This window comes from Mugil cephalus, chromosome 20 (genome assembly GCF_022458985.1).
Source record: "Mugil cephalus isolate CIBA_MC_2020 chromosome 20, CIBA_Mcephalus_1.1, whole genome shotgun sequence".
Taxonomy (NCBI): domain Eukaryota; kingdom Metazoa; phylum Chordata; class Actinopteri; order Mugiliformes; family Mugilidae; genus Mugil; species Mugil cephalus.
In genome coordinates this window covers 13,914,803-13,929,377 of record NC_061789.1, presented here as the reverse complement: position 1 = coordinate 13,929,377, position 14,575 = coordinate 13,914,803, and the positions used below count along the sequence as shown (strand labels likewise).

At 43.0% G+C, this 14,575-nt stretch overlaps 1 protein-coding gene across 1 annotated transcript in view; it reads left to right on the top strand.

The window, feature by feature from the left end:
• The first annotated feature begins 2,400 nt into the window (after positions 1-2,400).
• The window catches only part of LOC124997281 (growth arrest-specific protein 7-like), a 28,147-nt gene continuing 15,972 nt past the window's right edge, over positions 2,401-14,575 (top strand). The window contains exons 1-5 of the mRNA XM_047570869.1: positions 2,401-2,477; positions 5,754-5,877; positions 8,293-8,370; positions 10,561-10,646; positions 12,664-12,726. Of these exons, the coding sequence (XP_047426825.1) occupies positions 2,430-2,477; positions 5,754-5,877; positions 8,293-8,370; positions 10,561-10,646; positions 12,664-12,726 (399 nt within the window). The 5' untranslated portion in view covers positions 2,401-2,429. The remainder of the gene's footprint in view (positions 2,478-5,753; positions 5,878-8,292; positions 8,371-10,560; positions 10,647-12,663; positions 12,727-14,575) is intronic.

Genomic DNA, 14,575 nt, shown 5'->3' with positions numbered 1-14,575 from the left:
GTCACTAGCATGTTTTAAAACAGCAAATTGTGTTAGTGTGGCAATAACATTTGATTATTTCATGCAACAGATGTGCTGTGTACCAAATAAAAAGTGTGGTTCTGGTTCCTAGATTTTGGTTTCAGTCAAAAATAAATGTCAACTTTATTGTCAATTCTGATATGTGCAACGCATGCACACTATTGATATCTATATATCTAAAAATGTATCTAAACATAGTAGAATAAAATACTTGGGCACATGATGAATAGACGTTAAGTGGCTGTGGCAATCCCTGAGATGGGTTGTGCAAAAAGGGATGAAATGAAAATATAATACACAGTATAAATGTCACTTATGAAGTGTGAGGCATGTTATGTCCGGGGGGCGGGCAGCATTGGGGGGGTCAGAGTCCTGATTTAGTGTCTGGTGGATGTAGCTGTCCTTCAGTCTGCTGGTCCTGGTCTGAAGTCTCTGCAGTCTCCTCCCTGATGGCCGTAGACTGAGGAAGCTTTGTGACTGCAATGCAGAGGGTTTTGCGGGTGAGACGGGCATTGTAAATGCCCCGGGGGCTGTAAATCGTCTTGCAGATTTACATTGTCAACATAGGCAATGTGAACTTAATCCGTTTTCTCCAATATATTGGATTTATGTGAGCATTTGTGTCAAGATACTGAATGCTGGTGGTAAACAATGCAATCTCCCATGTTGCTTGTTTTTCCCTGACCTGCAATTTCTTTTGTGGTAAAAAGCTGTCACAGACCCGCGCTCCATTTATCATTACAGTGGGTGATGTTCCTGCACATTTTCCTGATAGACCCAAGAGAAAAGACCTTTGACCCTCATCATTCACTTTGCTGAATGCTGTGTGTCGTCCTGCTGTCTATGGTGCCTGGCGTAACAATGCGTTGTAGTCAGCAGTCTGATTTAATTTAAGTTGGACCACTGAGCAAGATCTAATTCCCTCACCTCACCCGTTTGTGTCGTGAAGATGTAAAACACATATAAAAAGACATATCTCTTTAGATTTGGCTTTGAGTCAGACATCTGAGTTCGTTTGATCTGTAATAAAACATGGGCCATGTATTAAAAATAGCAATGTATTTTTTCTTGCTTTTTTGTCTTTTATTTTAGATGAAGCTACTTTGTTCTCCAGTGACAGAATGAGAAAGGGACAACAACCATTAGACAAATGTGGTGAGTAAATTATTAAAAAACAATGTAAGTTGCATGTACACTACAAGAGTATATACTGTACTGTAACTATATATTATGTTAATGGACATCTTGAGGTCAGTTTATGCTTCCTGCATCTGTGTCCACCAGACAACAGTGCACCAAAACTACTCAAAGCATTGTAATATTTACTACATTCAAAGGTTTTATGGAGGAAGATATTTATTGGGATTAAAAAACTACAAACTTAAAAAGTCATAGGTAGGGCTGGCTAGGTAGGGTAGGGGTTAGGTTAACCCTACAGAGCATGGACACAGCTCCGATACACCTACAGTGCCGCTTAGTAAAAGTAATCCACATTTCTGCTTAAAATTAGTTTAGTTTTTCCACAGGATGTTTTGCAAACTGCAGACAGGTAGAAATGTTCTTTTTGAAGAAAAGCCACTCTGCCATGCACACCATAGTTGATGAGGGCTCCTGATAGTGGACTCATAAACGTTAACATTAGCCAATGTGAGACAAGCCTTTAGTTGCGTAAGTTACCCTGGGTTCCTTTGTGACTTCTCAGACTATTATGCGCCTAAACTGTATTAAATTGACCCACAATTTGGTGCTTGTGACATCTGTAATACAAGTTATACACACAAATGCTGCATTATGCTAAATTTAGTAGCACTTTAGCAAAACAAAGACAAGTATCAGACAGAGTTTCATTAGAAAAGGAGCAAAGAAGACCAATAATGATAGAGTATTATTCTTTTATTTTTAATTCTTTTTGAGGGAAACTGTAAAGCTGGACATTTCAAATTAAACTTCCTCAAATCTCGCCAGCGCTGAGCTTCACTGTCCACAAGTGTCTTCATTCTCCCGAAAGAGACAGACCTTGACTGTGCTCACTGAGTATGAGTAGGCTGTCAATATATGCAGAGTCAATTTAATTTAACAGAAGAGAACAAGCTGGCAGGACAGAAAAGTCCTTGTTGTGTCCCAGTGCTTCGCGGCTCCGTCTGACAGTGTTCGCTTTTGTGTTTCCTGACACAGACTGACAACTGCTGGAGTTTTCTGCTCAACAAAGACTCATAGAGAATGTCTTGCGCCGATTAACACCAAAAGCATGTCTCTCTCCCAGGCCTTTTAATGGAAGAAAATACACTTAGTCTGAAAGAATTTCAGTGTCTCTTTCTGTTCCCTCTGTGCCCTGAGCTGTGACCCTGCAGCCTTTGGATCATTTTGAACAGTAATGAGATCATATAATCCTTTCTGTCTCTTCATTCATGTTTCCAATGGCTGGTCGACTGACTTCTGCTCAGCGTAGCAGCATGGTAGGAACTTTATTTTAATACATATACATATTACATATAATTACATATAATATATGCAGCAGACTTTAACGTATGAGATAAAATGAGATCAATTTTGTGAGACTTGTGTATAGTTTGCGCCCTCAGCATTGAACAAAGCAGAGATAAACCAGACGATTGCTTCTTTAAATATTATCTGGATGTATTCATTTATTCGTTTACAGAAAAGAAATGCTAGATCTCACACTACTACAGAAAACTTTGCTAAATAACTACGCGGCTAAAGTTAGAGAGATATCCACAGCTAGCTAGAATTGAATTATTTATTTCCTCCTCATTGTTTTGTGCAGACATTTTGTGTCACTGTAGTGCATTAGATTTCATTTAGCAGTACATTTAAATTACCTGTTTAAAAGTATTCATTTGTAAATTAGCACTTCAAGTTAGATATAATATAAATATTCATAGTTCAGATAAGCTAAGTGAGCTTAAGTCCTATGGACAGGAAATAATACTCAAGCTGAAGTTGTTATTTAGCTGCTCTCTTTCTTCACATTTCCTGCCTATTTCAAGTGTTACTAATTACGTCCAAAAAATAAAACGTATCCTGCGCACATTTTACAACTGCCGTTCTTAAAAGTCTCCAACCGCAAACTAGTTAAATGTTCAATGTGCTTGAAAAAGAACAAAAAGGAGTGACTGAAGATGCTATTTATGCAGAGAAAGACATCCACTAAGATGGCAGCGTCGCCTTAAACTTTATAATTTCATTATGAATGAATTTGTCCGTTCCTGACAGAGCTTTAACCCTTTATAGGGAACTCATTGAGAAAATCCAGCTCTGGAAGCAGCGGAGCCGTAAAAGCGTCCTTTTGAGGTGGCTTCCGTCAGTATAACCGTTAAATACGAGCATTGTTCCTCCTGGCGTGCTGAAGCTCCGCGGTCAGTCTTAAATTTAGAGTCGACTGATGCCTTCACTTTCCAAACATCTCGTAAAATGTTAACATCCATAAAATTTGCTATTGCAAAAGATGCCACAGGAATGAAATTCAGCCCGACTAATACGCAGCTATGTACTCATTAGGCCTCTGACGGAATAAAGGTCTTACTGCTGTTTCTATGCCCTCTACTGCTTTTGTGTGATTCTTTTTTCTTCTTTTCTAAATCAGCATCCTGTGTGAAGCGATACTGACTCTTCTCCAAGGCCTCCTCTTCTTTTGTGTAATTGCTGCGGTTTGTAGCTGCCTCGGGGCACGGAAACAACCCATGTGAAAAAATGTATATTTTGTCGGAGCGGCCTAAAATTACACGCAGGCCTTTCTCCCTTTGATAATTTAAGATTGCACTGCGCTCAGATTAAGTGCCCAAAATAGATCCATGACTGGCCTAACTTTTTCTGATAAGATGTCCTAATTTCATCTTATTTCTCCCCATATCTCCTGGGGAAGTTTTCCATAATATATTGCCGAAATGGTGCCCAAAAAAAAAACGGCATTAGCTTCTCTCTTTTACTGCTATGAGAAATTTTAGGTTCTTTAATCTCATTTTCCAGGTAGAAAGTGCTCTAAATGCTGTCTTTGTCTTCCTTTCCCCCGTCAGTCCTCATCAGCCAGCACACGCTCAGGAAAGCAATGAGAGGTCTGACACGGCCTGTCTTGTCAGTTTTTTTCTTGAGAAAACTGTGCTAACACGAGTGGAGTTCAAGTCCTAGTTTCAGGGTTTAAGTATCCCAGGGGGTTACGGAATTTAGTAGAGATATCTTAGAGATCTGTGGTGTTTTTAAAGGCTTTCCATAAAAGCTGACATTTCTTCGTGCCAGCCGGAGGACGCGTGAAATCGCTGCAAAAAGCAGATCAGTGTTTGATATCATGATAAGAATCTATCTTTAAATCTTGGGTTCATTCGGTAACAATGCACGGATTCTTTGGTTCTACTCGTTTGCATCAGCACGCTGTTGAACCGGAGATTTACGTCTAATGTGCGTGGGCTTATGTCTCTAATTTACAGTTTTCGATTAAGCTTGAAAATATGTTTTTCAAATCTCACTCTGGCTTTGGAATGAGGACACAGAAAGGTATTGTGTTTCCCAAGCACCCTGCACTCTTTATTTGAAAGGTCGTTTCTCAGGGGATGTGTTTTTATGGGAGGACAGTCTTTACACCGCATGGGTCGCCGTTAACTGCCAGGAGGGATGTCACTTATCTCGCGTGTGCACTAAACATCTGCTCGCTGTGAATTCAGCATCTTAAACGCTGCAGAAAGCCGCAGCAGAATCTATACGCTGCTCTCAAGTTGAGGCAGACGCAGAAAAGAGCCGATGAGTCTCTTTAATGTTACACATCAATCGACTTTATCCTCCCACTCCGCCCTGCTGCCCGTGTGAGCAAAAGGAACATGATGTGACTCCTTTATCATTCCGGTATTAATCTCCCCATTTATATTTCTGTCCGATCGCATCCGCCCACCTCCCCTCAGATGTCTGATCGGAGCGCGCCATCTCGAAGTGTGGCAGTCCGTCTGTCAGATCCGTCAGACGGATGTGAGCGCGCCGCGCGCCGCTGCGTCTGAAAATGAACAGCCAGCCGGCGATCTCTGCAGATTAAAAACGACTTTTGCCTTGTAAAGCACGCTGCGCTCGGAGTGCAGCCCCAGTGAAATGGCTCGGCTGTGGCGAGGGCTCCTGGGGACCGCCGATAAGGTGGAGCGAGCATTTATCACTATTTATCCATTTAGTGGATCATGTTTCACCATATGAATAACACCGTTATTTAGCGAGTCAGAGCTGCTGAAAGGCAGAATGGGAATTTGATGATGATAGCGTTGCATATTGCAGAGGCTGTCGTGCATCTGCTGCGTGCGAGCTGGTGGAGATGTTGAAACTCTACATAAACTTTAATGATGCAGCAGTTGCATTTCATTATAGACTTTGCTCAGTCTTCCCTTACTCAGGGTAAATTCAGCTATCCATTAGCACAGAATTCAGAAGCTGTTAATGCTCATGGTGTAATACCAACGTGGAGGAGTTACTTCATTTGTGGACTCAGCTGCACGTGCTCTGAATTAATCTAGTGAACTAAGCTGTTACTGATAAGAACGCTCCCTCTAGGACACACTTTGTAAGTTGATTGGAATTAAGGAGACAAACCTGTTCATTATTTCTACTATTGCGTAATTAAGTAGCTGTAGATACAATGATTGCAAAGTTTAATTATAGCATTGATTCAATGAAGTTTCTAAGGCCTTGTTTTAATTTTATACCAGGACACGTGCAGTGAAATGGGTTTTTCTCTGTTGTAGAAGCCAGTGGCTGTTAACTCTGCTGCACCCAGAGAGGAGACTGACAGGCGGCCTCTCCCCCCCGGATGGAGCAGCTACGAGTCACCTGAGGGACTGAAGTATTACGTCAACAGCTGCAGTAAAGGTAAGAAGCACAAAACAAAGAGCAATGCCTGTATGTTGGCTGGCAGTGGCCGTCATATCCTTCTGAATTCACAATCTGTAAATAAGCTCGTGTCAGTTGCAGCTCTCTTGTGTTAAAGTTAATTTGTGACTAGTTTTAACCTGATGCATTTCCCATTAATGTTTCAATTGTGTCTCTATCTTATGTGCATCAAGAGGTGGCACAAAACTTCTGTTTGCACTCGGGTAAAAAGTACAAGATCATTAATCATTGTCACATTTAATTTATTTAATATATATTTAACTAACACACAATAACAAATGGTTGTCGGTCAGTAGGAAATGAGAAAGAACGCTTCTGTTGCTCTTTGTTGTCACATATTGATCATCAGTTCACACAATCAAACTCTAGTGTTCGAGGAGTTCAATGCGGTTTAGCTCAGACGTCACAGCCCTCAGCTCTCACCACCGTAACGCTGTGAACTATGAGGACTCATTATCATTCCTCTCCATCGTCGTTTCTCAGCAGTCCATTCAAGTGGAGACAGGCCTCCAGATTCGATCCACTTTAATCTGATTATCTTAAACGTGTGGCACTTCAGGCCGAGCTGTGCAGCCAGTGTCTCAGCAGTGAGACGTGCGTGTTCAGAGGTGGACGGACGTGTCTGTTTGTTTGTCTCGACGCTCCCTAACAAGAGGCCGAGGTGTTGTTTTAATACAGAGGCTCGACGGCAGACGGCCACTCTGAAACATCTGCTGTAGTGTGAGCTCGTGTGTGTGTGTGTTTTACACCTCATTTGGGAAGAAATCCAGGGGGATAGGACAGGCTCCCACGGGACAAACTGAAGCTGCATCAACAACAACTCTGGCAACGATTGCTCTTTGGCTCACAGCACAAACACACACGAAAATGTTTTCTATTTAGGAGCCATATGATGCAGCAGTCACTTTTTTTTTTTTGAGTTCGTTGTAGTTTCATGTCTCAGTGTGACTCTTCAAAAGTGCTGTGCGCATTTGTGGGAGTTGTAGCGGTATCAACATGCATTGGCGTGTTTATTAGAAAGCTGCCTGTTGTTTTCAGTCTGTCTTTTAATTGAGGATCAGTTGAAATCTTTCCACTTAATCCCTTTGGAGCTGCAAATGTAACAGTGGGATTTGGAATGATAAGGAAGGTTTACTGGGAGCAGTCTTGAAAATTTGTTATTGTGCATGATGACATATCCAAAGACTGGATTTTCTGAGACTGTCCTCAAAGACGAATCCCAGAAAACAACATAGTTTAATTACATTCAAGTTAAAGGACAAAGTCACGTGAAATTATTACATTGTTGTGTAAATTATATTTCTAAATGATGGCTAGCTCAGGGATGCTAGAGCCGAGCCAATTCGGTTAGAGGTTAATGAGTAGGTAATTCCTGATAAGACAGTGAACCTTTCATCCCCCAGGCTTTCACAACTGGTCTGTATACTGAAAAATATAAGTAATCAGAAACACACAGTGCAGACACTTGTGGACTTCCCCAAAGCTTTATTCTCGGCATATATACATATGTACAACTATATTTATTAAGACTATATTTCATTAGGACTTTTGAGATTTCCATCCATGCACATTTGGACATTTGGGTGCTGAGTTTTTGTCTCCACAGAAACAGCACTGCCAAATATTTCTGCTGACCCACACTCCAGTGTTTCTCTTGGAAGGAAACAGCTTGATTGCACATAAGGACCCACAGAGGAACACCAATTCACCCACAGCTATAATTGCATAAATGGCGTCTCGCTCTGCTAAGTGGAATGAATTGTGATAAGTTGTGTGGGATGGACAGCTCAAATGCAGGAAGCGAGCTGAAAATGAGTCGGGACATGTTTTCACCCATAAGGTTCACATTCAGAAGTGATCATCACAGATGCTTCCTCTTAGCCTTTTCACTGCATACTTGTTTTTATTTATGTTAAAGAGCAATTTAGAGTTTTTTGTGTTTTTACATTTTTTCTGCTCGTTTAAATGTTTGTGACTGACATGACTGAGATTTGGTCATAAGAAAAAGTGAGCCTTCAACATGTAGATTTGTAAAGTTGACTAGTTGAGCACAACAACAGAACAGAGCTAAACTTTGGGAGTAAATCGTCCAATTAAATCCATGGCAACTCTGATTACAAAGCAACCCTGAGACTATCAGGAGAAAACAGCTGTTTCTCAGGAACACATTGTTTTGTGGAAAGAATACACTCGTACAATCATTCTGTTTAGAAAGAAATCTCTGAAATATCATCAAATGAGAAAACACTCCTGCCAAATTTACAGAACTTTCCACAGGCATGTCTGTTTCTGCAGTCCCACTAATAGATGCTTAAAGAGAAATTTTAATATGAAATTGTGCCACGTTTTAGTTTGTTTCCATCATCTTCCTTCCTGTTGTTTGTATCGTTCCAGAAACAACATGGCGACATCCCTCTTCGTCAGCCGAAGCCCCACAGGGACCGCTGGCACGGCAAAACTCCTCACCATATGGTAAAACTGGACCTCTATCGTTTCAGCCATCCATTTTTGGACCCAGTGTCTAAAAGCGCAAAGAAAACAACAGCACAAACAAACCCAAACAGAGAAAATAGGGTTTGCAGGGAGTGACGTCTCTGTGGTTAGCAGTAAGTGTAATTTGTTCCGTTTGCTGAAGATTGTTTCCATTTGGAGCTACAGGTCATGATTTAATTCCTCAACATTTATCCAGTCAGACAGATTTAGCCTTGTGGCATTCATTCATCATCAGAACTAATCTGCTTATTATGCAAAGAGCAGATTCCTTCAGGTGTATTTGACACAATACTAATCATGTTGCCTTTCCAAGAGACTTTTCCCAAAAGCTTCTTAGGAAACCTTTGACAAATCCCTTGTAATGCATGTTTCCAACTGTACTATCGTGATGCTCGCTATTGGAGGAGATCCTACACTTTCTCCGTGAGTGGCTTATTATGTTTCATAGCTACCAGCATCCTCACTAACAACATCACAGTAGATAGCAGATGGTTTCCTTCTTTCTGCTGGCATGTGGCCCGAACTCACTTAGAGGAAGAACGAGCAGGGAGGCAGTCAGCTGCAGGGGTGTTTGTCTGCGTTTAACCAGACAAGTGTGATCCTCCATAGAGAAGTTTAATGAAGGCCAGGTTTAGGTCTGAGCTACCCGGATGTCTGCTTCAACCTCTGAACAGGAAGCCAGAATAAAATATAGACACTGCACCCAGAGAGAATAGCATAAGAAGGGGTTGGTGAACACATGGCTAAGCGCTAAAAATACCTGCTAAATCTCCACTTTATCCTCCAACCGCTGTCTAACTGGTGGGTACACAGATTTTGTGTTGGGATGTTTTTATCACAGCATCTGTATGCAACATCTAAAAAGGAGACTCCTACACTAGACAGGTTTTGGTTCTACAACCAGGACACCACTCACAAACAAACTCATAAACTCATATGAAGGGAATGTAAGTATGTCAAAACCAAGCGAGATTGCAGATGTCTTTTGTCGTGATGCTTAAGGGTTTTGCATCTCCAATGTATGTTTCAGTTCAGATGAGCCAGTTATGCTAAGTACGTGCAGAATGACGCTGTCCCAGTTTCTATTCTTTTTTTTTTTAACTGGTATAATTCTTCTAATTTTTCAGCTTCTTCCGAGTCAAAATATTTGGAATAATCAGCTGATCCAATTTAAATTCATCCTGTCGTACAAAATGTAATTAGCTATGAGATATCTGCCTTTGAAATGACTATCACCACTTTCACACAAATCATTTCTGTTTGTACTGCTAAAAATGCAACTAAAAACTTGGTTAATAATCCATAAATCCAAATCCTTCCATCTAATAACGCAATAATTATTCATCTGCACAAACCTTGTATTATAGTGAACCATAAAGATTGCTAATTAACATTCTCTGTCTCATTTGTTAAATTATCACTTGACTGTAAAGATGTAGAAATGACCTCTAGCTGTTTCCTGCTGTTTCCAGTTGCTGTTCTGAAATAAGCTCACTGGTTGTAGCTTGTATGTTTAAGGCATACATATAGAGAGATATTTCAGAGAAGACTGAAAAGCTCCATCTTCATCCTAAAACCTACAATAGGCCACAATCCTTATTCCCACTGATGTTGAATTTCTGATGGACCTCTTCTCACTTTCATGCATAACTGCACGTATCAGAGACCTGCCAATATTCAATTTTCCTGATCGCTAATAGAGGTCAAAAAGGTTGCCACATTTCTTAATGCCCCACCCGCGCAAAGTGACCATCATCTCTATTTTTAGAAGTGCCTCAGTGTCCTGAAGGCGGTCAGCTCCGACCAGCGTCCCCGGCTGTGACCTCGGGGATCTCATTTTATGTGGCTCAGTGTTTACCTTCAGCTGGAGATGGGCTCATTTGATATTCAACGAGCTGACAGCTCATGAATCACAGCCAATGAAGGACCATTATGGGCCTGTAGGATAAAACCAGTGACGTAACGAGAGAGTTGTGAACACCTGAGGGCCCAGCTGATTAATAATATATCTCATTTTGTGTTTGTATGTGGATCTGTGGGAAGGAAGTACATTGCATAAACCTGAAACAGTGTGCCCACTCGTGACCTCTATTTTTTTGAAAAGCTGAAGGACATAAACATTTTTTGCTGCAAGATCTGAATATGTGCTCAATTGTTTTTTCTATGTAGCCGCTGGATGCCCCAACAGCAAAAAAAACAGTCAACCTACAGAGAAACCAGATGTTTCTATAAGGAAACCTTCAATTTACAGACAGGTAAGCCAAGAGAGAATGCATAGTCGGACTGTTTGAAGTATTGACTGTACTTTTTCTTTTCCTTTGAATTTCTAAAGCGATCGTCCAGTGAATCAATTTGATGATCAACTAACCAGTCTTAAAAATTAGACTACCATAATTAAAAACTGTTCGCTCTTAGGTGAATGGTAAAAGACTGTGTTTTGCTTCTGGTGAGTAGATGTCAAAGCTTTGTTTAATATAAATATAGGTGTAAAAAGGATCAGCACATTATAATGCACAGATATGCAGCATTAGATATTTGTACACTGCTGTATAGTCCATTCTAGGGATTTTCTTTCATTAACAGCCTCCCATGTTTATGTCCAATGTTTTGTCGACCCATCCATCCACCCCAACTTCCTCTTTGCTTGGATTTTACAGCTCTAATGTCCAGACCAGTATTTAAGCTGTCTTGGGGGCAAAAGAAAGCAGGAAAGCTCTCCATAATTATATGGAGCATAATTATGTGAAACTATCTCTTGAAAGAATAGTTGATATCCCTCCAATTTCACCTCTAGTCACTGTAAAAATATCGAGAAACACTTTATGTTCCCAGTAGCAGGGCTAAAACTGCCGTGCTCTGTCCACTGAAGCCAGGGCCGCTCCCGCAGCTCTGATGAACCTGAGCCAACACTGATTACATGCCAACCCACGTGACTAAATTACGAGTCCGATTTGGGCATACCGTGTCATGATCACATAGGAGAGTATAGATGGACAGACAGTCGAGCCATATGGGCGGCTGAGATTTGGACTCCACATGTGAGAATTCGTCCGAAAAGGAGGCCAGCCAAGACAAGTCAAAGCTCAGACCGTGAGCACCGGGGCCGCGGATCACAGAAACCCCGGATTGTTGCGGTCGGAGCCGCCCGCCGCCATGTTGTGTACAGCAAAGGTGAGAAGATGGTTGTCGTGCTCCTTCGTTCGTGTTCCGGCTGCGATGGTGTTGATGGGCCAGCGCAGGTGGATGTTGTGAGAAGGTGTGAGCGCTGCAGTGATCACGTGCAGCTGCCCAGCTCTGCGCGCAGCTTGCGTTTGATGCCTCGGGGGGTGAAACGCTGTCATGTGAGAACGATAATGGCCATGTGTAGCCGCTGCCGTCACACGTACTCCACCGTGAACGTGGATGTTGCAGCCGAATCTGCCTCCTCAGCACACCTTTTTAACCCTTTAAGCTCGGTCCTAAACACACACTCCGCATCCAGCACGTCGTCTGAGAGGCTGCGTCTCATTGGCTGGGTGTTTTGCCTCCTGCTTTCCCTCTCCTCCCCCCTCTTCAGCATCCCTCCAAATTCTAATTAGTTTTTAAAGATCATCATTCAGCCATTTCCCTCACACCAACCCCCGCAACTGCCTCTCCTCTCTCACTATTGGCTTTCTGCAGAAGGAGGTGCGTCAGGAATCATGTAAATAAACCCCCTCCTCATGCTTTTCCCCTCTCTCTGTATTTTTCTTTGTGTTTTTCACCCCTTGGCTTTAGTCTCTCCATCCATGAACTGGTTCAGTGGTCTCTTTTTTTTTCTGAGGAGGGGGAGTGTAGGTGAGGTGTTGAAGGGGGCGAGAGGTGCAGCCTCCAACCTTAAAACTCGTGTGGCAGCAGCTTAACCGGAGGCTAGACTTCGTCACGCTCCCACAGCCACCACCGATTCCTGTTACCACCCCCCCCCACCCCCTCTTTCACCCCTAACGCTACCTTCCCACAGCTCGCCACACACCCCACCGTCCCCCCACCCCCCTCTCGCAACGCGACTCCGCTCCACTCACTCTTTAGCTTGTGAGAGCGAAGGCAGCCTCGGTGCGTGGAGGGAAAGAGAGAGAGAGAGAGAGAGAGAGAGAGAGAGAGAGAGAGAGAGAGAGAGAGAGAGAGAGAGAGAGAGAGAGAAGAGTGTGAGGCTTTCCCAGAATAGAGAAGCAGGAGGAGGTGAGAGGGATGATGATGGAAGCCAGCTTTGACACTGAGGAGAGTTTTGACGATCCTTCCTGTCTCGCCCCGCAGCCCCCCGGCTCCGTTTCTCCGGCTAAAAGGCAGATCAAGGAGGTCAAGGAGACCAAGATCACTGTGAGTATCCAGGAACTTCTTTTGTTTGTCTCTTCATCCACCTCCTCTTGTAAGTGTCTGCGGTGACACCAGAAATTACTTAGTGTGTTTTGTTTTCTCCTCTTTCTGACATCTGTTGACATTGTCTTATAGCTCGCAGCTCAAATCATAATGCATCGTGGTTCCTCGTGGAGTAGCGTGGAGGGGTTCCCTGCATATTGTGTACCACATTAGTCTGAATGAAGAAGCCATCCAGGAGTCTTGGTCTCCTTTCTTTTTCCAACCTGAGCGGTCTCAATCTATCATATTGATTAATGTCCGTCAAAGATGGATTTACGCTTTGGAGATGGTTAACTGCTCATTTCAAATATTATTGAAGTGGCTGTGACGAGTTGATCTAGTTGCCTGCAGACCGCTGATGGTATTTTTAGAATCGTCTGTCAGTCAGATAAAGTGTCAGTGATCTCTGAGTGTTTCTGTCATCCAGTTGTTGCTCACTGTGGTGCTGCATTCAATCTTTTTCCCCCTCAAAGAGCTCCACGTGTAATCGGCGGAGCACAGCCCGACCTGCCTCGCTGCTTTGAGCAGAATTTAAGCTCCTCTGCAGCAGGAGGAGGAATGAGATGACCATTAATGTTTCTGTGAAGTGTACCGTAGCTTTGTCTCAAGATGCCCAGACAGTAACGGTGGTTATGCAATCTTTTCATCCATAATGATGGCAGGGGGGAGGTGGGGGTGAATAGCGGTGTGGGTGAGTGGAACGTGTGGTGGTGATGGAGGAGGCAGACAGGGGTGGTTTTGTGTCTCTCAGGGGTTGATTCTGAGCTCGATGGGCTCGGTGACCTGCCGCAACCACGGGAGCCATCACTCTGGCTATTGTGGAAAAGCCCACCAGACCTGCAAGAGATGCAGCAAGTCCAGTTTCCATGGTGACAAAGGCAATAGCACTGATTAATGGGTGTTGAAATGGAAAACAGTGCCATAGGAGAAGAACGGGAGCCATTCAGATATTCAAAGAGGACATGTTTTGAAAAGAAATGATTGTTTCCTCCTCTTCTTTCGCCTTTTTTATAGACAGCGTGCTTTGACATCACTAGCTGAATTCTTATGTAGAGCTGAGGATTTTTTTTTTCTATTTTATCACTTAGAAGCTGGATTGCAGAGAAGTCTTGATGTCTGGGAATTTTTTTTTTTTTTTCGTGCACGTTGAGTAATTCCGCTGCCGCCGATCGAGAAAGTCTGAAAAAATCCAGGTGATAACATCTGAACCAGTGACGTCGGGGCTTCAGGGGTGTCTTTTTGTTCGCTGTGGTGCACCTCACGTTACACAACCCCTCCACAGTTGTCATGGAGACGCACACATCCACGACTGTTGGTGAAATGGACCCTCGCCGGGCTCCCGCACATCAGATAAGAGAAGCAGCCGCTGCGCAACCTTGCGTTCACCTTCACACGAGCAAATTCGTGTGTTTCGGTTTTTAATCAGACATGTACACACGTGCACGCCAGTTTGACTTGTTGCTATGCTGCGTGTGCTCGGCAGAGCGTCACCTGGCCTCGTTGGCGGGACTCGGGTAGAGCGATGCGATTGGTCGGCCAAGAAAAGGCATTAGCGAGAATAGAGAGGAAGTCAGAGATTGTTTTGTTATGGGGAGGTGTGTGTGTGTGGGGGGGGGGGAGGGGGGGGTCGTCTTTTTTACAGCAAAAGTAATTTGTCGCTTAGCAACTGCACCAGCGCATCCTACAGTTTCATCTGCTGAAATATGCTTCTCAGAAATGGATGTTAGCGGGAGAGGGGAAGTGTTTGTTCGAGCCATTATTTTTAACATCTCTCATGGGCCGTTTGTTCTTCGACTGTGTCATGAGTTTT